Below are 27816 nucleotides of genomic sequence, written 5' to 3' on the forward strand. Positions count from 1 at the left end.
AAATCTGCATATTTTCTAATATCATTGACAGAAAACATAAGAAGCTACAGCATATCATCTTGATTGTACATGAAAACACAATCAAACAATCAGTCAAACACATTATATAGTGTGGTATGTAGTTAGTTACATAATATGTTAAAATGAAAAAATGAAATCCTTCTTGTACTTGTTCTCAGTAAAGGAAACAAACACATAATATATATAACAGCTTTCAACATACTTTTTTATGATAAGAGACCAACTTAAATGACCGTATATACTCTAATAAGTAAATTGTATGCATTTCAACAATCCTTTAGAATCAACTTGCATGTTGTTGTCTAGTATTTCAGCATCAAACTGATTATAGATTCATTTTTTCTGATAACAGCAGAGACTGTATTACCTGGGTATCCAAAAACAGAAGTTGTTTTTTTGCTGAAACTTATTACAGTGTGACTCATAAAAATGTACACACCTGTTTCAGAGGTCAACAGAAAAAGACAAATGTCCTAAAGGTTGGTCAGTTCACAGGAAGAGAAATGCATGCCAGTCAAGAAGGGAGACAGTGTCAAAGCAGTGGGAACTCAAAGTGAATTTTATTTGAACCAGCTAGATGTTTCCATAAATGCTGTGGGGCACCTCACAGTAATCCAAACTCAAGACCTTATTGAGTACAGATTGCGGTGCATCTCTCACTCTGAAATTGTTTGTAAAGAGCCTTTATTTGATGATCAGTGCCAGGCTTGAACCATAGAAGGATCTATAGAGGGTCAGTCTTTGTTAGAGCAACACATATGGAAATGTGCTTTTCCACCACCATAAGCAAGACTTAAATGATCGTAGCTATTGCCTAGGGGCTGTTAATTAGTAAATACATTTTTGTTAATAAAACTAGACATAACATACAAAATAATCAAAAAGGGAGGAAGTAAATTTTAGTACAGTGATACAGTATGAGAAATTTTACAGTACAAAATGGATTAGTATTGTAGCCCATTTTAATTTTATCCTAAACACAAAATAGTTATCTTAGCAACTAAGTAAAGCAAGAAGAGCAATAGAGCGATTCAATTGCTTTTTAGTCAAGTGTAAATAAGATGTATTAAAACATGGGATCACTCATAAAATAATTTTTTGGATAAAATAATACAGCATTACTTTATGATACCACACTACAAATGCTTAAAAAAATATGCAATTTTGAAATTAAAAATCAGAAATAGTAACATTCCTTTTTGTTTCTATTGTCCATGCCCAGTTTAGTAAAAATACTGCAAAATAACCCTAGATCTTTGTTTAATAACTTCCAGCAATGTAACTATAACACATAAAAGCAATACATTTGCAAATATGAAAACACATTATTTGCACAATTGCATGTTACAAATGTAATACTCATTAGTCTGTGTGAGACCTATTATTGTGGTATTTACTTAATATGCTTCATAATTTCTAGCAGGATGGATACATTGTTTCTGAAAGTAAATTACTGAAGAATGTCTAAAATTAGAATATGTTTATGTTGTGCTTTACTTTTGAAGGTAGCTACTATGCCTAGGCTTGAACCTGAACATTCTTTATGATTAAGACAGTCTATTATTAATTCCATAAGTGAATATAAACAGGGCAAACCAAACCAACTTGTCTTTAAATGGACTTATATTAAATATATCACAATAATCATTATCATAAACCTGAACAAAAATCATCTGGCTAGTACAGTTCATGATGTACAAAAGATGTGAATGTGGATGCACAAGAGAGTTCAATATCTAAAAACTATAAAAAATTGCTATGGAGTGTTTAATGACCAGTCACAGACAAATGAATGATAGAATTTAACTACATCTTTGTCTAAAAAAAGATTACAATGAAAACAAGATGCATACAGTCTAAACATATTGAAGATGTTGTAGAATGTGACTGCCGACTAACTAGCACATGCATTGAATGCATGGCAAGGGTGTTATCTGGTCATACAGCTTCACATGTATCCCTTCTCATTAGGAAGCTCCTCAGTTCATCTATGTATAGTGTTAGAACCTGATTACCTGGCAGAGCTGTAGCTCTGCTATCTGTTTGTGTGTTTTTTCATTCATAATGAACATAGAAGATGTTGTACTCATCTGCCAGGGAGGCATTCGTTCTTTGAATGTTGTGAAAATTTCCTCTGTGTACTATATATATATATATATATATATATATATATATATATATATATATATATATATATATATATATATATATATATATGTGAGGGTTTTGATCCATTGCTTACACCAGAAGCTAAATGCTGGATATATCAATTAATAGAGAAACACACAATTTCATTTTGGAGTTTAATTGACATCAATTTTGATTTAAAATCAAAATGTGTTTAGCCACTAGGTTTATAGTTTACTTATGATAATTTGTGGATAATTTTCCATACAACAAAAGACACAAAAAGGAATAAACACTACAGAGCAATAGACTCCTTATAGTCACCCATGTACAGTATGTGCATGCTGAAAAATATTTAAAGTACATTAGAATGCCATTGCCTGTGCTTTCTCTGCACACTAAGACAGCTGAAAGTGATAAAACTACATTCTCAGATTTCTGTAGTAGTGATTTCCTCAAGATAGGTTTAAAATATACAGTATTTCCAATAATTGAGGCTGTAACCCCAAATGAAGCTTTGGACACAGAAATAACATGAAAAATATGTAACATTTAGAAAGATATTAATGATAAATATGCTTATTCTTTCTATCTGTGAAAGGTGTATATTGGTCCAGTAAGAATGGCCTTGCTTAAACCTGTCAAGCCAGTTTTTTCACTTTACCTCATATCTCATATTCTGCTGTCGTAATATTTGTCTAAAGGTTTGTCTGTGAACTTGAACTTTCTCTGCTGTTATATCCTTTTTCTTAATATTGTAACCAATAATGCAGACAATATATTGAATAATTGAAGTATGTCCCCTTGGCATATTTTTCTATCAATAATGTAAGTCAAAAGACAATCTGAAATATATAAAAATACATGGTTTACTTTAACAAAAAACAATATGGTGGAAAATGGTGAAACCAAAAAGAAAAGAAAAAAAACAAAGAACAGTGTCAGGAACATTTCATTAATTAACTTTTGGGAGTTGCTTTTTATTTTGACATATTAGTTTCTTTATGACATCTGGCAGTTTATTTTTGCTAATTTGTTAATTTTATATTTTTATTTTGGTTCTCATTATCATTTTCACTGTTTTGTTTATGTGTTTTCTTATGAGTATTGCAATTTCACCTGTTGGTTTCAGTAGGTACCACCATTTTGCAGTTGTTGGTTGATTAGATGCTATGTGGTTGCTAGACACATGATACACGTTATACTACCAATCAGGGCCAGCATGTGTAATAATACTCCATGAGTCAAAGTGTATTTTTACTGCCTGTTATCTGCCAACCCCGAATTCCTGCCCAACCCAAACACAAACATACCCTGAGATTTATTCTGACTAGGCATAAGACGGAACTATTAATTCACATGTATTACCGTAGATACTCGCGTATAAGTCGAAAAATGTATGCCTTAAAATTCATTCAAAAAAACAGGGCCGACTTATCCACGGGGCAATACAATTGTCCAAAAAATTTGGGTAATGACATTGTATACTCAACGCTTCACGGTGTTAAGTCACCGGTCATCTGCCATTTCCCATGGTCTTTGAAATAATTATAAGCCAGCAATGCTATTGCTAATTAGCTAGTTTTTTTCTAATTTCATTAAATAATTCTTTAAACTATGAAATACTTGAATTTGAGCATTAGCTTTTGCAGGTTTTGGATAACAAACATACCATTAGCTGCCATGTGCAACCAGATTTGGAATCAAACTAACCAAGGCAACACACGCTATCAGTGCGATGCAAGTGCAGCCCGCGATTCATTCTCTGCCTACCTGTTTGTCTCGTCTGACAGTAGCTGAAAAGCAGCATCAGGGAGAGAGCAGCCTGAAGTAGTCCAGCAGCGGGTGATCTGTCGTGTCCAACAGCAAGCCACGCTGTCTTGTGAAGTCCGGTAGCCAGTTCGGCTCCCACGTATCCATGTCTGGGTATTCCTCCCACGCGAAACTTGCTGTAGGTGCATCGGCTGCGCGAATGCGTTCAGCTGGCAGCCGATCAGCTGGCACGGCATCGGCTGGTGTCCGATCAGCTGATGCCGGCTTCTCACTCTCTTGCTTGGTTCCTGATCACTGTCAATAAAATCCGATTCTGAAAAATCAGAGTCCGACTCAGCGATAATGTGCAAAACATCGTCTGCCGAGTGTTTTCTTTTCTGCACTTGCTTTGCTCCCTTGTGACATGTCGATACCATCTTGCCTTTGTTTACATTTGTTTACATTTTGCAACTCACGCACACGCAAGGATTAGTTGCCGAGTCAACGAGTCTAGCATTTCTCCAAGCACAGAGGGAATGCCTGTGACGTGACAGTGAGTTTTGTCTCCATTAACTGCTGATTGTCACCCTCTATCTCTGATAGCTGTCAAGTTTTACCCTCGACTTATACGCGAGTCATAACAAATTTCATAATTTTCGGCTTAAAAATACACTCGACTTATCTGCGAGATCGACAAATACGCGAGTATCTACGGGTATGTATTGGTATACAGGCTTCACAATACAGTGTATTCACTGAACAATGGACAAAAAACAATAAAAGATTAGCTTTATAATAGACATTAAAAACAATTCAGATGTTTAAAGTGAAACATATTCCTGCCTGCTTGTTTAAATACTCTTGTTTCAAACTTTTTCATGTAAGCTAAAAGGTGCAGTACAAATATTTGTCTAAAATACATACTTTAGAATATAATAAGAATATGTAGAGAAAGCATTTATCCAAAATACATAAGGCATTAAATACATTATAATGGTACTTTATAATTACCAGCTGTCATATTATTTAATTTATTCTGCAGTGTACTTATTTGTCTATCAAATAAACATATATTCTCAAACATTGATTCAATTAGTTGATATCGGCAGTTAAACACTGCTTAAATGTAAATATTCTTGCACTTATAGTTTTTAATCACAACTTTAAATGAACTACAGTTTTTTGCTGTCAAAATATACATTTACTATATTTGTTTGTTTGTTTTTTTGTCTAGTGTACCAGCTGGACATTCCTAATTTTTGAAGTGAAATTATGAATATGCATTACCATTTTAATTATGCAGTATTTGCAGTATTTGTTTCTTACCAAAGCATATACTGTATGACACACACACACAAATAATAAACATAGTTCAAACCTTTAAAAAAAGCTGCAAATCTATCAAATGTTCATAAGATGTTTATGAAGAAGATGTAAGCCTAACATGCTTAACAGGTTTACAAGTGAAGCAGACAAATTTTGCTATTAAGTTAACAAGCCTATTGTTTACTAAGCAACAACTTCAAATTCTTCATCTCTTCTGTTTCTAATTGAAAATGTGAGCTGCTGTACTCACTTAACACAGAGAATTGTTCATTTTAATAAAAGGAAAGAATTAAAAGAATTCATTAAAGTAGCTTTTCTTGCCATTTATGTCACTGCTCAGGGTCTGTGATTAATTTTTCTCTGTTTATTATTCCAATTTCATTAATATAAAGACTAACATTCTAGTCTTCTCACTCTGGTAAAATCTGATTTACCGCTTATAGGAAATCCACAGAAAAAAAAGATGTGCACTAACTCAGCTATTGAAATACCTTGTGTAAAAGAGCACTACAACTAAATTTCTGTAAATCTCAGAAAAGCGGATGCTAAATAATTGTTTTTTTGTAATCAGCCAATTTACCAGTCACTGAATGAATGTTTTGCAGTAAAAATCAAACAATTTAGATTGGTGGTCAATCGATTGGCACATTACTGCCTGCAACAGAAAATATGTACAGGGTCTCATCACTTTCATTATTTAAACAATAATTATTATTAAATTAACAATGAAATTCTATAAGAAAACAAAATAAGAACCCTTACTGAGAGTGCACCCAAGTGAACATGCCCTTATCTCTTAGGAAGGTTTATTTACATGGCAGGGGTGTTATTGTTAACTACTTCTCAGTTGTTCAATGGCTCTGTTTCCTACTTAAATAAAACTTAACAAAATACTCCTGGGCTTTTTAGGCCTTACAATCTAATTAAAATGACCAAAAAATAATACTGGATAGCTATAAATGGAAGGCTACTTGACCTCTATTAAACTTATACATAGTGAAAGATACTTTAGATCCAAGCCTAGATAGTCCTTGTAGTATCCTATGTTTTGACTGTTTGTGACAGCTAGCAGGAAAGACAACACATACTTCTTTTCTTTGTGGTCTTTTCAGTCAATTTTTTGGTTTTGGTCCTCACTTCTTTTCATGTAGTGGAAGTAGTACATACAGTGTTGCTCGTGTTCTATGAATCTTTACGTGATCTTGTCTGAGAGCAAGCTGCTTGCTGTGCAGGCACAGTAGAAATGCTAAGCTGCTGCAGCAACTCATAACAGGGCTCATCAGTATACCCATCATTTTTTTTTCTGTTTCTCATCCATGGGATGTCATAAGGCACATTGATTTAGGATTGGCTGGTGCTAAATGTTTCAGCTCAATATGAGTATCCAGTATACAGTATATACATTACTGATAACTTATTTTTTCGTTCAGCTACAAGACAATTGCAATTACCAAGATTCAGCCAAAATGAGCAGTTGATCATAATAGAGGGCTCACAATCAAGTAATCTAGGAAGTGCATTATTATTTTCCTTCGCCTTGTGGGTGTCTAGGTTGGAACTTATAAGTCAGCATCACACATCTGAAGTAGACTTGAATTTAATGTGCAATTGTTTCTCCAAGTCATTTTCCTCAAAGTAATAGATAATTCTAGACATTATTAGACTTGAGTAATATGCCTAGGTTTGTCTGTGGTATACGTTTCAAAATAGATTTAATTAAGAATATAAATGGTCCATCCATAAAATAACTGCCTAAAATAACTGAGAAGGTGACCTAGTGGCTAAGGTAATGAGATGTAAATCACTAGGATGTGAGTTTAATCCCCATACCAAATGTATTTTGTAACACTGAGCAAGGCACTTAATCTGCCTGAGCTCCAGTTGTATAAAATACACGGGAGGAATACTGTTGTAGTTGTACTGAATGTTGTGTACTTTTTACTAGTTTACTAGTCTTAAAAATCCATGTTTGTGCTTGTTTAGATCTCAAAATCTAAAAACAAATAATCTATGATTGAGAAGAAAATAGATCCTGATTTCTATTATTTGGTCCTCAAGGAATATGATCTAATCATGTTTTATTGCTGAAATTATTCTTGTAACTACTGTGGCAAGCGGCTGGGGGTGGTACCCAGCTGGAACGCCCAGAAGGACCAGAGGAGGGATCACGCCTCCTCCAGACCATGAGGGGACGACCGCCCTGGTGGCTTTGGGGACCACAGGAACAGAGCTTAGAAGCTCAATCCTATACGGGCCCGTGGTCATTGCCAGGGGGTGCCCCAATGCAGAAGTGCTGGGGGGAAGAACACCAGGGACACCCGGAGTGCTTCCAGTTGCACAGCCGGCACTTCCGCCACACCAGGGAGTGCTGGCCGGCGCTCATTTGGAGGCACCTGGAGCACGTCCGGGTGATTATAAAAGGGGCCGCCTCCCTCCATTCGATGGTTGGAGTCGGGAGAGAAGTGGACAGAGCTCGGAGGAGAGGAGTGGAGGCGGACCAGAAGAGAGAGGCATTGGAAAGAGGCCCGGACTGAGAGTGATTGGTGCTGGGGCACTGGGTTGTGTGCGTACTTGTAAATATGGTGATTGTAAATAAAAGTGTGTTGGTGCTTGAACCATCGGTGTCCGCCTGTCTGTGTCAGGGCCAGTCTCCACACTACATATCATAGGGATACTTAACTATAGCACCATAAGACATGTGCCATGATTGAGGCAAAATATGACATATTGCCACAATCCTGAAATTGCTTTTAAGGGTCTTATCTGATACTCATCTTGATATTGGCCTGAAGATAGCATCACTTAGAGACTGCTGCTCTATTTGGTGTGCTTTGGTTTCAACTTTATAAATTTCCTATTCTGTCATTTTCACTCCACTCTGTGTATGCCCAATATTCATTTTATTCTGCACATGCTTATCAATTTCATTTGTTTTATTAATTTATTTACTTATTTTTCCAAAAATAGTTTTTCCTGTTGGGATACTTGGCAGCCACGGTTACACTTGCATTAAGATGAAAATCACCAAAATCAATGAATATACAGCCTTGGCAGCTATCTTTGTATAATTTAGTTTGCTTGGAGCTCTCCAAAACCAGAATCAATAGCACGTCCATTACATTTATCAATCCATGGCTGAAGCCAGCCAAGGCTTCAGGATCTTCCATATTTTTGATTACTGTTGTACCTTATTATGGGAGTGGGGTTACTTGTATTTATTTTTGTCTTTTGACATTGTTTACCTGTACAGTTTCTTCTCATAATCCTGAGTCATGCAGCGGTTGCTCCAAAGTCTGGTCATTGGTGGGTATGGATGGTAGAATGAGTGGGAGGTGATTGTTAACTAGCAAATTGGCTGAATGTGAGTAGTTCTGATTGTGTTGTCTATTTATATTTTTGTTGATATTATTATTTCTGGTGTTAGCTGCATTTGCAAATTACAATTAATAAAAAAACTAACCACACTAATAGCATTGATAAACTAAATTTACATTTACATTTACATTGTTTTTTATTCTTCACACAAAAATATCCGTCGGCTTGTTTGGGCAGAATTAACAGACACGACTGTGTGTGGGATAGAATGCTGAAGGGTGTTGTATTGTTTATCAGCTTATAGTGATGCTGCTTTAAGTATGTACTGTATGTATATAGACAGTAATATTTTCCTTATTACATTATTATTTGAAAAGTATGAATTAAACTATCTTTAACAGTAAATATGTTCACATCATCACTCCACAGTTAAGCAATGAGATTAATATATTCAAAAAATAACTTTACTCAGTGGTTTATTAAAATTAAATGTCAAATTATCATCTTATGATTCAGATACGTCATATTTATTTGTGAGTGTCATGGTAGCACAAAATGTAGTGCTCAGTTCCTGGCCTAATAACCAAGTGTGGGGAGTTTGCATGTTCTACCCTTCTTTTTGTTGGTTTACTTTACTGTTTCTCCCGCATGACAAACATATGCATATTAGATGAGACTCTAAATAATTCTGTTGTGAGTGAATAGGGTTATGTGTATGAGTGTAAGCTGTGATGCACGAGCACTGTGTCCAAGATGGAATCTGCTTTGTATCTGATACTGCTGGGGTAGGCTTTATCTCCACAGCCTTGACTTACTCAGTGGATGAATGGACATTTCAGATATGTACCTGATTTAATAACCATTAAACCATATTTGTAAAATACTGTTCCACTATAAATAATATTTTGGTCAACAGGCATATACAGTATATTCTACCAACATATAAAGTTTCCTTTGTGCATCTGTACATAAGTTTATGATTTATAAAGGCAAGTTTTGTTATTACTGAGTTGGAAACAAACATAAGCATGTAACTCCACTTAAATTTTAATCAATAATATAAACCTATTAACAATGGAAAACACAATATGTTATCTTTTTAAAAACTTTCACTTATTTTCTTTTTACTTTGTTTTTAAAAGCCCATTGTCTGAGAAATTTTGGAAATTAAAAAATTATATAAGTACTGTAGGGGCGGCACGGTGGGTAGCGCTGCTGCCTCGCAGTTAGGAGACCTGGGTTCGCTTCTCGGGTCCTCCCTGCGTGGAGTTTGCATGTTCTCCCCGTGTCTGCGTGGGTTTCCTCCGGGTGGTCCGGTTTCCTCCCATAGTCCAAAGACATGCAGGTTAGGCGTACTGGCGATTCTAAATTGTCCCTAGTGTGTGCTTGGTGTGTGGGTGTGTTTCCTGCCTTGCGCCCTGTGTTGGCTGGGATTGGCTCCAGCAGTCCCCCGTGACCCTGTAGTTAGGATATAGCGGGTTGGATGATGGATGGATGGATAAATACTGTATTACATTGTATTTTCAGCTCAAAATTTAAAAAATCGTGGCTGCTTTTATTTACATTAACAATAAATATATAAAATTTTAGTTGATGCCATAATTGAAAACTGCTCAAAATGCAATCCATTATTAAATATATTTGTAGAAACCTCTGAAAGCAAAAACAACATGCATATTTTAACTTGGGAAGCATCAATAAATTAAAAATGATATATGTATTATTCTGCTTTTGCCAAATTTTGCTTATTTAGTTATTAGCATAGTACATAGAAATTGATTATGTCTACATTTAGTTAACTGAAGCTATCAATAGTCTGTTGACCTAGATCCCTTGGGTACATTAGCTAGGTAATCAGTGCCATGTTTAGTCACCATCTATTGAATAATTCTTTAGAAAAAAATCTGCAAACAGGTGCTTATAATGCAAAGTGCTGATGTTTCTTTCTAAAAGCCAAATATGCTATTTGAAGATCAATTAAATTTTCAAACTTACTGTCTTGCTATACAAAATAATTTATATTGACTTTTGTATGAGTATTTCTAGATTTATTAAAAACCAGCTGAAATACCCAGTGTTGCCCAGGAGGAAAATAAAGTTGTTTTTTTCGTTTTTTTTTTATTGTTTGAGAAAGTACAATTAAAAAAATACAACTTTAAAAATAAAAATAAATTAACAAACAATGAAGACTCACTAATGTGTTTGTCTTGTGGTCTTGTACGTATGTTATCATCCAGTTGACCCTCGGAACTGGCCAACTCTATTTAATTTCAAAAGCAACAGGAGCACGGTGGTGCTCAAACATAAAGAATGCTGGCAGTCACCTCCAGTTCGCCCTCTGGTGGTCGTTCCGAGTGTCAACTGGATGATAACATGCATACAAGACCGCAAGATCACCCCCCACCCTTCCCAGAAGGGGTGGGTTAGGGCTGATTTCACCCTACAGTATTTTTATTCAACCAATGAGAAACATGTGTACCAAGTTTCATGAAAATCGCTCCAGCCGTTTGGACGTGATGCTGGAACATGCATACATACATACACACATTGACTTTTGTATATATAGATAACATTGATAATCGACCAACCAAATATTTAAAGGATGGAAATAAATTAAATACATGTACGTGCATAATGAAAGTTTGTGCAGTAATTTTCTGCTGCTTCATAGGAGTAATAATCAGGCAAACCCCTTGTAAGATTATTTAAATTTATTAGTTTCTTCTAGAGTAATTCAATAGAATAGTATGTTAAAATTTTAATATGTGTAACTTACTATACTATATGTTATATAGTATGTGACAAAAACGGATCCAGTAGCTATGGTTATATTTGCATTAAAACCAGTGTACAGTGTATCAAGTAAAATTAGTGTGGGAAATTATTCCAAAAATATTGCAAATAACAGAATATTGAACTTAACTAGGGCTACATGTGGGATTGATTTTTTTATTTGGGTGCATCTTATTATGGATAGTGATACAAGTGTCTGTGCTTTGTGTCATAAGGTTTTATACACGTCTGTTGGCACTTAACCCTCACAACTGCTTTCATATGCCACTGAAACTAGCCTTCGAACTTTATTGCTAGACAGAACTAGCCATTGGATAATCATGTGGTGAGACGGGCCAGAAACAAAATATAATCATATCCTTCGGGCTGTGCTTCACTGTTTTGCTGTAATAATAATATAGGACTCTATGTTTAGTGCTGCTGTCTCACATCTCTAAAACACTGTTTTGAATTATGGCCTATGCACTGTCTGTGTGGAGTTTTATCTGCATGCTCAGTTTTTCCTTCCATATTCCATTGTCACCTCCTATTTGTTACACTGTTACACTGTCCAACCTGTGTCTAGGCTAGAACTCTGTAGTGGCCCATCATTTCACTGTACCCTGAACTATCCGTATACCTTAAACAGCAAGGTTTCCCAGGAAACCTCTATTCTGCTTGCTTTGTTAGAAAAATAGAAAGGTCTTATACATTTCCTTCTGGTATCATTTTGCTTGTACCAGCAAGGACATATTACCATATCTGGTGTCTTGTCCTTTGTCTCACTGTTGCTCTGGTAAAATGACCATCCTGAGGGATCCATTCATACTTCCATTCAACCAATCCTTTTACACTCTTGCCGATCCCCTGCCCAATTCCTGTTCATGGGTCAGAGCACACATGCGGGGCATAACTTCCAATAACAGCCTTTGTGCCACCATAATGACCTCCTAAAGACATCTCCTGCCATTAACTATATGTACCATCACATGATTCTTTACAGTGCAAACAAAATTGCAATATAGATTCAAATATAATAGCTAAGTAGCACACCAAATGTAAAACAAAACCACATTGACAGATACAGTATAAGCAGCATCCTGGAATTATAGTTAGCAGATTTTAAAGATAAGAATCAAAAGGAGTTGTAAAATATCTATTGTTTATAAATATTTTCGTCCTGTTTTTTGGCTTTGTTTGATGTAATTTACTGATTTTGCACACCAGGACCTCATTTCAACCCTCGGACTGCCTCTTGTCTGTGTATATGTCTGTTTGTTTGTTAACCAATCTCATAAAAACAGCTAAAATAATTTTAGTGCAGTGTTGCGTCTAGGATGCCATTGATATAATTTCTGATATAATCTGGGAGAGGAGTTGTAATGCAGAGGGCAACCAAAAAGCTGCATTATTCCAAAATTTCTTAATTGATCTTAATGGAAGATGAACCAGATTAAAATCCAGGCTGGCATTTTAAAACTTTCTTTGAGATGGGTGTTTGTAATTTGTGGGCAAAAATGCATTGCTTCAAAACAAGTCGAAGTTAGTGAAATTTGTAATACATGTATTACTTTTAATACAACTGAAAATCTAAACTGTAAGTTCTATAAAGAAACACTGCTGAAATGGGGACAGGACTCAAAACTGTATTATTATGTCATAACAGTCCAGCCAATGGTAATAGCAAGTAATAACAAATAAGTTAACATTTAAAAGACAGATAAATTTGCTTTCTTATCTTAACCCAATATACAAATATATCCAAACAACGCTGGGTACGTCAGCTATTACAAAACCAGGCAGTCTTTATATACATAAGCATACAATCTAACATAAACAGTAAATCTAAATTAACTTTAATTAGTACATAGCAATACACCTAATGTAAAGTAAATTTATATGCATAATATGAGTTGTTACTGGGTGTGGATTCCTACAAGTTTATAAAATTTCTATTTTTATTTTATAAAAGACAAGTAGTTGTCACTCAGCCAATGTTTTGAAGAGCACTAGGCAAGACCAAAGTGCATTATTTTACCATAAATCAGTGTACAAAGCAACAGAATAGTTAAAATTAATGAATTATGGGTAGAGCTTTCAAGGCTAGCAGTTAGTATGTTAATTGTAGATAGTGATGGTATTACATTGATAAAAAGCAAGGACTATAGTATTTGAATATGAATTCCATAGTTTAGGAACCACAAATAACATTACAAAGGCCACCAAGGGATGCTTGTCTGCCCAATGTGTCATGTTTACTTTACTGTGACATTATGGAAAACTATATAGTCTACTAATGGGGAAAATAATAATTGCAAATCAAACATTCAGTAGAAAATTACAAAACAAAACAAAGAGTAATATTTTAGTTGCTGTTTAAGTCAATTTTGCCTTATACTGTAAACTGAATGTTATTTTTCTGCAAAGTACTAAACATTACACTATAGACTATAAAATGTTCCAGAGAGTTAACATGGTCACATAATAATCATTTGTTGAAAATAGCAGGTTATTATTATCTGTAACTTCTATATTTAATTGTTTTCCACTAATCCTTCATTCTTAAAATAGCGCATCCTTTTATTGCTAATCAGTTTTTATTAAATTATTGTCAGGGTTCTATTAAAGCTTGATGTCAGTTAATGGTCTCCAAATATTTATTGATCAGGATATCTGTTTCTCCTTTACAGTACTGCCAAGTATGGAGTCCTCACTTTCTTCCCACGCTTTCTATACGAACAGATCAGAAGGGCTGCCAATGCTTTTTTCCTCTTTATTGCCTTATTACAGGTATGCTTCTTTTGCATGGATAATATAAAAAACATGCCTATCACACCAACATTTTTTGAATAGAAAAATAACAAATTACAATTGAACTGGTTAAACTGAGAAAGTTATTCACATTTAGTATAAAGAGGTTTGATTACTTTCTTATAATTGATGGTCTGATCATTGAATCAGTGATTAAATTGTTATTTATAACTATGTTTAACAAGATTTAACACATTTGTTTCTCAATTATCAGCAAATTCCAGATGTGTCTCCTACAGGAAGGTATACAACCTTGGTGCCATTGCTCTTTATCCTTACAATAGCAGGGATCAAAGAAATAATTGAAGACTATGTAAGTTTTTTTTTTCCAAGAAAACTGATTAAATGCTCATTTTTAAAGTTTCATTTATCCATCCATCCATTATCCAACCCACGGTTTCATTTATTGTGAGATTATTTGCCAAAGACCCTGCTTTAATGATTATTTTATGCTACCAAGGGCACATATTAAAATGTCTTTGTAAATATTAAAAGTATTCAGCCAATCAAATGGGAAATGGGAATACATGGCACATATAAATATTTAATTACAAATGATGATTTTAATGTTGAGAAGATTTTTAATGCTGAATAAATATAAAGAAGAATGCTTTAAACTAAAATTCATTTAATTAAACAAGTGTTTAATGCAATTTGTGTTTCACATTTTCTTTTTTTTTTTTTTTTGCTTTAGAAAAGACACAAAGCAGATAATACAGTCAATAAAAAGAAAACAACAGGTATGTGCTATGGCAGAAAAGTAGAATTTTTAAAAATATTTGGTGTTAATTGCAGTGATGGTAACACTTATTTATTTTTTTCAGTTTTAAGAAATGGTGTTTGGCAAAACATTATATGGAAGCAGGTAAATATTTTCATTTGCATTTTTTAGAAATTTGATTAGCCAATAACCATTCTCTCAAATACTGTTTGAAATGACACGTAAATAAGGTAATAATGCTGATAATGAAGAGTAAGAAATTAAGTAATACTAATGAAAGAATAACACATTAAATCTTTATTGTATGTTTGACGTGGGCAAAATTGTTTGTAAAAAGCATTCTGTAAGTAAATGATCAAGTTTGAAATATAAATAGCACAATGCAAATGATAACAAATTAACAAGTCATTACTATTATTGAATATAAAATTGGAGCATTTATTAAACATCTTAGTTTTCCATCCTACTTGTATGTATTTTTATTGATAAAACTGACATAACTAATTATTCACTTAAAAAGATATCAAAAACTGAATAATTCTACTGTTTTCCATCATAATATATTACATCTAAAATCATCTTAATTTTCTTGTTCCTTGTCTTAGACATTGGAAATAAACACCTTCAAGTTGATTAAAGTCTTTAACAATCAAATGATTTTTTTAGTTCTACTTTTAAGTCATTAAGGAGAAAATCTGCAATTTATAGAAAGAACAAGAAACAATACTTAAAATACACATTTATATAAGTTTGAGTACAGGTTTTTGGTCTGATATGTTATGGAGTTTGGAATAAAATTTTGTATGGCAAAAGTTTAAATGTATTTGAGTAAGCAAAGTGATATGTGCAAGGTGTGGTAGTGGTAAGCCAATTCTAAGTATTATACTCATGGAATTCAATTAATTTCAAATGCATTTTTGAGGAAATAAAATAGAATTATGCAAATAAAAGTATTTTTTGAAAAAATTAAAATTAAACCTTGTAATCTTCAAATTTATTGGGTGTGAAATTTATATAATTTTTGCTGTTTAATTTATAATGCCAACATTATTCTGAAGGAACAGTATGTCAAGAATGTTCTGGAGGTGAAAAGAGTGTCAGACAGAGTAATGATTATGAAGCTGGAAATTGGAGGTGTGATGTTGTTAGTGCATATGCAATGGATATGGTAGAGTTGGGTGTGCAATGGATGAGTGAGTTGGAGTGAGTTGGATGAAGTGATGAACAGTGTACCCAAGGGACAGAATGTGGTTGTTGGAGCGGATTTCAATGGACATGTTGGTGAAGGGAACAGAGGAGACTAGGAGGCGATGGGTAGGTATGGTGTCAAGGAGAGGAATAAAGAAGGTCAGAGGATAGTGGATTTTGCCAAAAGGATGGACATGGCTGTGGTGAATACATATTTTAAGAAGAGGGAGGAACATAGGGTGACGTACAAGAGTGGAGGAAGATGCACACAGGTAGATTACATCCTATGCAGAAGAATCAATCTGAAGGAGATTGAAGACTGCAAAGTAGTGGCAGGGGAAAGTGTAGTTAAGCAGCATAAGATGGTGGTCTGTAGGATGACATTGGAGATCAAGAAAAGGAAGAGAGTGGGGGCAGAGCCAATGATCAAATGGTGGAAGTTGAAAAAGGAAGACTGCAAGATTGAGTTTAGGGAGAAGGTGAGACAGGCACTGGGTGGTAGTGAAGAATTACCAAACAGTTGGGAAACTACAGCAGATGTAGTAAGGGTGACAGCAAGAAGGGTGCTTGGTGTGACATCTGGACAGAGGAAGGAGGAAAAGGAAACCTGGTGGTGGAATGGGGAAGTACAGGAGAGTATACAGAGGAAGAGGATGGTAAAGAAGAAGTGGGATAGTCAGAGAGATGCAGAAAGTAGACAAGAGCACAAGAAGATAAGGTGCAAGGTGAAGAAAGAGGTGGCAAAGGCTATAGAAAAAACGTATGATGAGTTGTATGAGAGCTTGGACACTAAAGAGGGAGAAAAGGACCTGTACCGATTGGCTAGACAGAGGGACAGAGCTGGGAAAGATGTGCAGCAGGTTAGGGTAATAAAGGATAAAGATGGAAACGTACTCACAAGCGAGGAGAGTGTGTTGAGCAGATGGAAAGAGTACTTTGAGAGGCTTATGAATGAAGAGAATGAGAGAGAAAAGAGGTTGGATGATGTGGAGATAGTGAATCAGAATGTACAACGTATTAGCAAGGAGAAAGTTAGGACAGCTATGAAGAGGATGAAGAATGGAAAGGCCATTGGTCCAGATGACATACCTGTGGAAGCATTGAGGTGTTTAGGAGAGATGGCAGTGGAGTTTTTAACCAGATTGTTTAATGGAATCTTGGAAAGCGAGAGGATGCCTGAGGAGTGGAGAAGAAGTGTACTGGTGTCAGTATTTAAGAATAAGGGGGATATGCAGGACTGTAGTAACTATAGGGGAATAAAATTGATGAGCCACAGCATGAAGTTATGGGAAAGAGTAGTGGAAGCTAGGTTAAGAAGTGAGGTGATTAGTGAGCAGCAGTATGGTTTCATGCCAAGAAAGAGCACCACAGATGCAGTGTTTGCTCTGAGGATGTTGCTGGAGAAGTATAGAGAAGGCCAGAAGGAGTTGCATTGCATCTTCATGGACCTGGAGAAAGTATATGACTGGGTGCCTTGAAAGGAGTTGTGGTATTGTATGAGGAAGTCGGGAGTGGCAGAGAAGTATGTAAGAGTTGTACAAGATATGTACAAGGGAAGTGTGACTGTGGTGAGGTCTGCGGTAGGAGTGACGGATGCATTCAAGGTGGAGGTGGGATTACATCAGGGATTGGCTCTGAGCCCTTTCTTATTTGCAATGGTGATGGACAGGTTGACAGACGAGATTAGACAGGAGTCCCTGTGGACTATGATGTTTCCTGATGACATTGTGATCTGTAACGAGAGTAGGGAGCAGGTTGAGGAGACCCTGGAGAGGTGGAGATATGCTCTAGAGAGGAGAGGAAGGAACAAGAGAGGGAGGTCAGTGGAATAGTGAGGATGCAAGGAGTAGAGTTGGCGAAGGTGGATGAGTTTAAATACTTGGGATCAACAGTACAGAGTAATGGGGATTGTGGAAGAGAGGTGAAAAAGAGAGTGCAGGCAGGGTGGAATGGGTGGAGAAGAGTGTCAGGAGTGATTCGTGACAGATGGGTATCAGCAAGAGTGAAAGGGAAGGTCTACAGGACGGTAGTGAGACCAGCTATATTATATGGGTTAGAAACGGTGGCACTGACCAGAATGCAGGAGACAGAGCTGGAGGTAGCAGAGTTAAAGATGCTAAGATTTGCATTGGGTGTGACGAGGATGGACAGGATTAGAAATGAGTACATTAGAGTGTCAGCTCAAGTTGGATGGTTGGGAGACAAAGTCAGAGAGGCGAGATTGTGTTGGTTTGGACATGTGGAGAAAAGAGGTGCTGAATATATTGGGAGAAGGATGCTAAGGATAGAGCTGCCTGGCAAGAGAATAAGAGGAAGGCCTAAGAGAAGGTTTATGAATGTGGTGCGAGAGGACATGCAGGTAATGGGTGTAACAGAGCAAGATGCAGAGGACAGAAAGATATGGAAGAAGATGACCCGCTGTGGAAACCCCTAAAGGGAGCAGCCGAAAGAAGAAGAATTTATAATTTATTAAGAATTTATAAGAGTTTTATTAATTTCTTTGATGTTAGGTCAAATGTGAGACAGGCTTACTTGTATTTCTTCTTCAAGCATTTGTAAATATTCTTCCTTTTATGTGTATGCAGAAACATATTTCTGATTTTGTTGTTATAGTAGCCTTAAAATCACAAATAAAAGAGTAATGAAAAACAGCTGTTAAGCTCACACGTATTATATTTTTATTGTATCCATTAAAGAGAAGAAAGAAAAACTGAGTTTAGTTTAGTTTTTATTCACTGGCCACTGCATCCTGCCTGCAGTCCTGAACTGGTACTCCATTCTGAGAATTATTGAATAGAAGTTGGGTTGGGTCTCGCAAACCTATTCTGTTATCTAACAGCTGCATTTTATTGTACAAAAATCACAAGCAAATTTGTCAGTTTTATTTGTGTAAGAACTGTGCTCTATTTCATTCCCTCTTTGATCATGTTACTTATGTTTTGACCGGCTGAGTTTTCAACAGTCAAATCTGTTTAACAGCTGTAGTTGTTCACCTTCTTATTTTAGACAACAGGGCAGATGCAATTAAAAGCAAAACATAAAAATATTAATAAGAAATGTAAAAAAAGCACACACAGTACAAAGCAACACCCAGAATATTTAAACTATTTTCAAATATATTAATATTTTTTTTTAGCTCCGGTTTCCTCCCAAAGTCCAAAGACATGCAGGTTAGGTGCATTGGCGATACCAAATTGTCCATAGTGTGTGCTTGTTGTGTGTGCATGTGTGTGTGTGTGTCCTGTGGTGGGCCCTACCCGGGATTTGTTCCTGCCTTGCACCCTGTGCTGGCTGGGATTGGCTCCAGCAGACCCCCGTGACCCTCCATCCATCCATCCATCCATCCTCTTCCGCTTATCCGAGGTCGCCCTATCTTTAAGGGAAAGCCCAGACACCCTGCGGAGGAAACTCATTTCAGCCGCTTGTATTCGCGATCTCGTTCTTTCGGTCACTACCCATAGCTCATGACCATAGGTGAGGGTAGGAACATAGATCGACTGGTAAATGGTAAATGGGCTCACCATCTATGGGAGGGGCCAAGGAGGTCGGGTGCAGTGTGAGTTGGGTGGTGGCCGAAGGCGGGGACCTTGGCGGTCCGATCCTCGTCTACAGAAGCTGGCCCCGTGACCCTGTGTTAGGATATAGTGGGTTGGAAACTAACTGACTGACTGACTGACTTATTTTTAATATGAGTATTCAAATCTTAATGTTTGGCTAATTTTACAGGCATACTGCAGGTTTGGTTGTTCAATATTGAAAGCTGAACTAAGAACTGAAAATTTAAAACCAACTGGAGCATTACTTTCACGACACTCCTCAAGCTGAGTTGCATCATGCTTTCTGGAAAGCTAGGAGTTAGTACAATAACTACGTATAAAATGTAAGAAAACTAAAGAATACTAATAGTAATAACAGTAATGAAAAAGGCAGAAAAGTGGTGAAATAAGAAAGTGAAACAACAACAGAATTTAGGCAAGAAAACTGTAATAATGCATTAGCAATATATTCAGTGTGTAATTGAATAAAAAACATCTAGATTGATTTGGGGCGGCACGGTGGCGCAGTGGGTAGTGCTGCTGCCTCACAGTGGGGAGACCTGGGGAACTGGGTTCGCTTCCTGGGTCCTCCCTGCGTGGAGTTTGCATGTTCATCCCCCTGTCTGCGTGGGTTTCCTCCGGGCGCTCCGGTTTCCTCCCACAGTCCAAAGACATGCAGGCTAGGTGGACTGGCGATTCTAAATTGGCCCTAGTGTGTTTGTGTGTGTCCTGCGGTAGGTTGGCACCCTGCCCAGGATTGGTTCCTGCCTTGTGCCCTGTGTTGGCTGGGATTGGCTCCAGCAGACCACCATGACCCTGTGTTCAGATTCAGCGGGTTGGAAAATGGATGGATGAACTACCTGTAGTTAAATAGTGACTTGATTAAAAAATCAAAACAGTAGGCAAGCATAAGTGTAAATCTATTAGGGTAAATATATATCTCTCCTCTAATAACTTTAATTATTTGGTCAACCAGCCACACTTATAATATCACAGTTTTGGTGTGTAAATAATCTATAAGAATAGTGCAGAAACATTAGTAGCACACTATTTAGAAAGTATGAAATAATGAAAAACAAACTAAAAAATGAGACAGCAGTTATTACAACATGAATGAGTGTAAAGAAGCAGAAGTAGCATTAGACCAGAGGGTACAGAAAGATTAAAGTAAACACCAGGTAAACTGTTTTAGAAAAAGCAGTCAACGTTATTTACCTCAAAAGATTCAAAAACAATAATCTGCATAAGTAATTGATGTAATCACCTCAGTGTGGGTGAAATTACAATGGGAAAAGTTGGTTTTAGTGGCATCTTTGCATTAACAGATGGCTCTCTTGTACAAAAATTAAATTAGCAATAAACTCAGTAGTTTAACATATTGTTAGAATGTTTATAACAAGCCCAACTTATTCTTCATAGCCAATTTTTCCAATTCTGTATGATATCCATCCATCCATTTTCTAACCCTTTGAATCCCAACACAGGGTCACGGGGGTCTGCTGGAACCAATCCCAGCCAACACAGGGCACAAGGCAGGAACCAATCCCGGGCAGGGTGCCAACCCACCGCAGGGCACACACAAACACCAAGCACACACTAGGGCCAATTTAGAATCGCCAATCCACCTAACCTGCATGTCTTTGGACTGTGGGAGGAAACCAGAGCGCCCGGAGGAAACCCACGCAGACACGGGGAGAACATGCAAATTCCACGCAGGGAGGACCCATTTTGTATGATATGCTTAATGTAATTTTTTATCTAGAAAAATCTTACCTTTTGGAGCATGTGAAAATTTCATTCTGTCTGGCACTGCTGGTCTGTTTCCAGGTTGTCTGGACAGGCTCTTTGACCCTGCAGTGTTTTAGGCTTAACTTTGTTCATTTGCACAGCCTGAAATTTTCAGTATCACCTTGGAGATTGAAAGCTAAAAGCATTTTAAGCAACATATTGATGGATTTTTTTTCATGACTCATCTGAAAAATGTGCATGAATTTGCACCTCTCACTATTTTGATGTAGTTGTCATCATTGTTATGCATCAAGTGGATTATTGAAGTGTAATTTAGCACTTTGCCCAGTGAACGTAAATTTGGAAGTATGTGACTATTCGTTTGTATTTCTGCTTTTAGTGTTGAATATTTAATATTCAGTGCCACTGCCTCCTTTCTGATCTTCCAGCTCCTTCCATGCGTCTCAGATATTTTTTTCTTTGCCCAATCCATTACCTGGCCATTCATGCTGCCTACTCTGCCTCACAGCACTCATTTGGAGTTAGAGGCAACACCATCTGCTCTCACCTTCACCAACTCCATCAGCTGATCCAAGTCGCCAGCATTCACTTACTGTACATAGGCCAATGGATTCAAACAGGGGAGAGCCTCTTGCTAGTTCTGCCCTTTAAGTGTGCACTCATACAAGCAGACACATATCTTCTGCAGGGTTCTCAGGGTGACTCCATCCCTTCTGACGGCATCTCTCTGGCCCAGGTCCATGTGTCCCCAATGGAATTTTTATTCAATAAAAAGCTAACAGGTAGAATGTTGAGGTGTTAAATGTCTATCTTTTTAACTTAATAGTTTCAAACAGTATTAAAATATAAGAAAATACAGCAATGGACAATGACACAAAAGTAAGCGTAAAAATAAGGCATTTTATCTGTAATCAGACAAATTGTTTTCATTGGAACAAATACGCAGTAGCCTGAAAAAGTGTGACACTGATACATTATTAGTAAAAATTCTAGGGTGAAAGCTATAAGCTTGCAATGAAGGATTTCTGTCTGTGAATTTTCAAAATAAAGTGGAAAGAACTGTTTAATATGTATTCAAAAATATGTAAAAAGGGAATGGCATTCTTACCATGGTTAACAGTAATGTCAAATCAGATGTCAAATTTGAAAAAGTATGTGTATTCACCATCCCAAATCATGAACATGTCTATCTATTATAAAAAGAAATCCTGTCCTGGAAAGCAAAAAGCAAGTCTACGATACGTGATCTTCTCATAAGACATGTTAAAGACCCATGAGACCAAAGACACGCCCTACTTACAATCTACCCGCGAGACCAAAGACATGCCCAACTTACAATCTATCAAATAGGACAATAGGCAGCAAAACATTCAGTCTTGTGAAGGATTTGAGCACACACAGATCCAGGGCTCTCAGCGCATATAAAGCGTATAAGGACAGTACAGTACTTTAGAAATTAAATATCGACATCTAAGTGAAGAAGAAAGCAGCCCGGAGAAAAGAGACTCAAATGCGTTGGACAAAAAAACGAGCAAAAAAGAATAATCGAGGTGCAAATTCAGAAAATAAGGAAAGTAATTATCAGCCCGGAACAAGTGGAATTGAAAAAAACGCACGTCCAATCCGGCTCAGAATTAAAAGACAATGAGTAAAAGAAAGTAAAACTTCATAAAGACGTTTACAAACGTTGGCGCTAAACACATGCAGAGCAGGTTAGAGACTATGAAACCAGGGAAATTAGAAAGGCTCAAAAAAAAAAAAAACTGCGCTATGCACATGTGGAGAAAGTTAAAGGATATGAAAGTAGGAAAATTACAAAATATAAAAAAAAAAAGTAATGAACGCAGTAGCACAAACAAACAAACTGCCTCATTTAACTATGCACCAGTCTAACTTTGGTTTTGCACAATAATTACTACACTATTGCACCTTAACACTTAATTCTACTTTATTCACACAATTGTACTTATTTATTATATTCTACTATACTGTTAGCTTTCAATCTATGACTTTTTGTTAATCTAACTGATATTCTTCTAACTTTGCACAGTTTTTGATAAGCGGATCAGGATGCATTTCACTGCGTGTTGTCCTGTATAACTATGCATGTGACAAATAAGGAATCTTGAGAATTTCAAAAACGGAGTTTACCGCACATGCATTTATTGGTTATTTTGTTCATGTATATATATTTATCTGTCTGCTTATTTAAAAAGCTACATTTACCCCAGGAGTCAAAAACGATCTGTCTAGCCCTTGTACAAAAACCTAGACAAAAGCTGGGGTATCACCTTGGTAACCCCATGTACTTTTGGAACTGTGAGAGGAAAATAGCACGACTTTACAGACAGGAGTCCAATGCAGGACTCTACTTACTTTTTTACTTTGTAAAAAAAAATTATTAACTGCTGATAACGTTGATCATTTTGTCTGTGCTGAAATTCCAAACAGAGAAACCTATCCTGACCTCATTAAAAAGATTCAGCATATTGGGACTCGCAAGATTACAAATATTGTTTTTACAGAAGTTCTGAAATAAAAGTGAAACTAATGAAATAGCAACAATTCAAAGAAAAAAAAAATTTAAATGTGTGTATCCGGAAAACCAAACACGGGGGTTGGCGAGCGAAGCCCCCTAGTTTTATATAAAAATATAGTTTACATTTATGCATATTTACCCCTTCAACTTTTTACCATTTGAATATTTAATTATTTTGACTTCAATTATTTATAGAATTGTACAATTAGAATCAAATCATTTTAGACACTATTTTAGTGAGCCAATGAAGTTTATGTGTTTTAATTATAAATAGTTAAATAAATAGTTTAAATAATTATTTGAGTTTTTTGTTCTGCAGTGTTCAAGGCCCTGATGTAGAACTTGTGTTTGAAATGCTTAGGCTAGTATAAGAATGTACCTTTTATAATTATGTTGAATGTAGAAGCAATTCACTTTTCTTAAAGAAACAAAGTCAGTAAAGAGCTTTATATAACAGCAAATTGGCAAAAGGCATCAAGGAGCCATGTCAAGCTGACAAGCAGTCCTCATCTATACTACTATAATAAAAGGCAAAGCCCTCACTCACTCACTCACTCATCACTAATTCTCCAACTTCCTGTGTAGGTGGAAGGCTGAAATTTGGAAGGCTCATTCCTTACAGCTTACTTACAAAAGTTAGGCAGGTTTCATTTCGAAATTCTACGCGTAATGGTCATAACTGGAACCTCTTTTTTGTCCATATACTGTAATGGAGGAGGCGGAGTCGCGTATCGCGTCATCACGCCTCCTACGTAATCACGTGAACTGAAAACAAGGAAGAGCCCCAAAGAGCGCTGAAGAAAACATTCATTACACAATTGAGAAGGCACAAGAGAGCAGCTCACGTGAACTGACTGAATGCAGCACGAGTGATCACTTCGATACTGCGGAAACAAAGCACGGTGTAAAACGTAAGTTTAAATTAAGTTTATAGAAACGCTACCGCTGCCGTTTGCAATACCATATTCGCGAGAAACAAGTTTAATGAGAAACGCTCCCGCTGCCGTTTGCAATACCATATTCGCGAGATACAAGTTTAATGAGAAGACACGAGGTATAAACGAGACTTTGGATGACTTTGTAACGGATTAAACATTGCTGTAGCAAGAAACTTTTAAGTGCCGGGTCTTAGCTAACATTAAATAAAGCCGTGGACATCGCAACATCACACAAGACAGCGGCTCACGTGAACTGACTGAATGCAGCACGTCGGAAACAAAGCACCGTGTAAACCTAAAGTTTAAATTAAGTTCATAGACCTACAAAAGGTTGCCATTGATTTGAGGCAAGATTGCTTTTCTCCTGTACAACTATACATTGCATTCTCAAGAGTGTGCTTGCACAGCTTGGTCATATTACAATCAGAGTGCTGAACTGACAACGTGGTATACAAACAGAACTATAACAATCGTAATAAACGAACAAAAAAACAGTGGACAACCCGTGGATTAAATAAAAAGGCTGCTTCCGTTGGCGAAGCAAAGAAAAAGGAAGACCTTATATGGCGTTCGTTTATAAAACAGCGGAGAGGCTGTGTGAAGGCAGCTTCACAAAAAAGCAGATCCTTAACAAATTGTTATTGGTATATTTTCCCTCAATTTAAAAAGGTTTTCTTTTCTTCTTAATAAAAATTTAAAAGCAGTACTTCGCCGGTGCGAAGCGCAGGGATTTGAGCAACTGACGCATACAGACATATTCATGAGTGCAGGTACTTTGGAAACAAACCACCGTGTAAACCTAAAGTTTAAATTAAGTTCATAGACCTACAAAAGGTTGCCATTGATTTGAGGCAAGATTGCTTTTCTCCTGTACAACTATACGTTGCATTCTTAACAGTAAGCTTGCACGGCTTTGTCATATTACAACCGGAGTGCTGAACTGACAACGTGGTATACAAACAGAACTATAACAATCGTAAAAAAAGAAAAAAAAAAAACGAAGAACCCGTGGATTAAATAAAAAGGCTCCTTCCTTGGCGAAGCAAGGAAAAAGGAAGACCTTATATGGCGTTCATTTATAAAACAGCGGAAAAGCTGTGTTAAGGCTGCTTCACAAAAAAAAACAGCAGAGCACCTTATATGAGCAGGCAGTCAGCTAAAGAAGAGAATCAATAAATAACTATAATCGTAATAAACGAACAAAAAATAGCGGAGAATCCGCGGACTACATAAAGAAAATGGGTACCTGAACAGAACAGTGAGTCTCAAATAGCTACACAATAACTATAACAATCTTTATAAACGAACAATAAAAGAATACAGAACCGCTAAGCTAAGAGAAAGGACGGCCTTATATGGCGTTCGTTTATAAAACAGCGGAGAGGCTGTGTAAAGGCAGCTTAACAAAAAAACAGATCCTTAACAAATTGTTATTGGTATATTTTCCCTCAATTTAAAAAGGTTTTCTTTTCTTCTTAATAAAAATTTAAAAGCAGTACTTCACGGGGATTTATTATATATATATATATATATATATATATATATATATATATATATATATATATACTAATAAAAGGCAAAGCCCTCACTGACTCACTGACTGACTGACTGACTCACTCACTCATCACTAATTCTCCAACTTCCCGTGTAGGTAGAAGTCTGAAATTTGGCAGGCTCATTCCTTACAGCTTACTTACAAAAGTTAGGCAGGTTTTATTTCGAAATTCTACGCGTAATGGTCATAACTAGAACCTGTTTGACTGACTCACTCATCACTAATTCTCCAACTTCCCGTGTAGGTAGAAGTCTGAAATTTGGCAGGCTCATTCCTTACAGCTTACTTACAAAAGTTAGGCAGGTTTCATTTCGAAATTCTACGTGTAATGGTCATAACTGGAACATGTTTTTTTTCCATATACTCTAATGGAGGAGGCGGAGTCACGTATCGCGTCATCACGTATTACGCCTCCTACGTAATCACATGAACTGAAAACGAGGAAGAGATTTACAGCACAAGTCAAGCGCGGGAACGAAGGTAAATGACGTTAATTGTTGACTGTCTTTTAATACTGTGTACTTGTTGAGTGTCTTTTAATACTGTGTAAGCATACATATTAACACATGTGCAATTAAACGTGTGCATTTACGGGGTGATTTCTCAGGCTTAAAAGCTCGCCTTTTATTAAAAAGGTAAATGCAAACTCTTTTCATTCTGAAGGGCACAAACCACGTTAGATTTCAGCCGTTAAACGCTCAAAAATGTCAGTACACCAGATAAATAAGCGCAACATATTATCAGTTGTATTGTATGCTTACAATATATATAGAAATGTGTTAATTGTTAACTAATATTATGGGATGGTGTTTTTCGACTCGCGCTTTGATTTAAACGATTGCATGTCTTGGTGGGTTTGCGTAGCTTATTGTCAATATCTTTACAGCTCTTTTTAAGACTTAATTTAAAAAGGTTTTCTTTTCTTCTTAATAAAAATTTAAAAGCAGTACTTTAAAAGCAGCGCTCACTTCACTCCCTTACGGGAATCGAACCTCGGACGTCAGCACTAGAGGCTAAGCCCCTAAAATTGCGCCACGGCGTGTGGTTCGTTTATTTGACAGCATGTAGATCGGGGTAATTACATTCACGGCATTCGTAGTCTGATTCACAATCTGATTGTATGGGTGGTTACCTACCAGCAAGTCAGCCAGCAAGTTAGCCAGCAAGTCATCTCGAAGTGATCACTCGAGTGAACGCAGCTTCACAAAAAAACAGATCCTTAACAAACTGTTATTGGTATATTTTCCCTCAATTTTAAAAGGTTTTCTTTTCTTCTTAATAAAAATTTAAAAGCAGTACTTCGCCGGTGCGAAGCGCGGGGATTTGAGCAACTGACGCATACAGACATATTCATGAGTGCAGGTACTTCGGAAAGAAAGCACCGTGTAAACCTAAACTTTAAATTAAGTTCATAGACCTACAAAAGTTTGCCATTGATTTGAGGCAAGATTGCTTTTCTCATGTAC

The 27816-nt window shown here is 36.5% G+C and overlaps 1 protein-coding gene across 5 annotated transcripts in view; it reads left to right on the top strand.

Annotated features, from left to right (window-relative positions):
• The window catches only part of atp8a2 (ATPase phospholipid transporting 8A2), a 429846-nt gene that overhangs the window by 142485 nt on the left and 259545 nt on the right, over nucleotides 1-27816 (top strand). For 4 of the 5 annotated variants that reach the window (XM_051926384.1, XM_028799509.2, XM_051926385.1 and 1 more), the window contains 4 exons: nucleotides 14004-14103; nucleotides 14339-14437; nucleotides 14819-14864; nucleotides 14949-14989. In XM_051926384.1, coding sequence (XP_051782344.1) covers nucleotides 14004-14103; nucleotides 14339-14437; nucleotides 14819-14864; nucleotides 14949-14989 — 286 coding nt within the window. Of the gene's footprint in view, nucleotides 1-14003; nucleotides 14104-14338; nucleotides 14438-14818; nucleotides 14865-14948; nucleotides 14990-27816 lie in introns of those variants that run through there. The other variant, XM_051926387.1, reaches the window with a different exon arrangement.

This window comes from Erpetoichthys calabaricus, chromosome 4 (assembly GCF_900747795.2).
Source record: "Erpetoichthys calabaricus chromosome 4, fErpCal1.3, whole genome shotgun sequence".
NCBI lineage: Eukaryota > Metazoa > Chordata > Cladistia > Polypteriformes > Polypteridae > Erpetoichthys > Erpetoichthys calabaricus.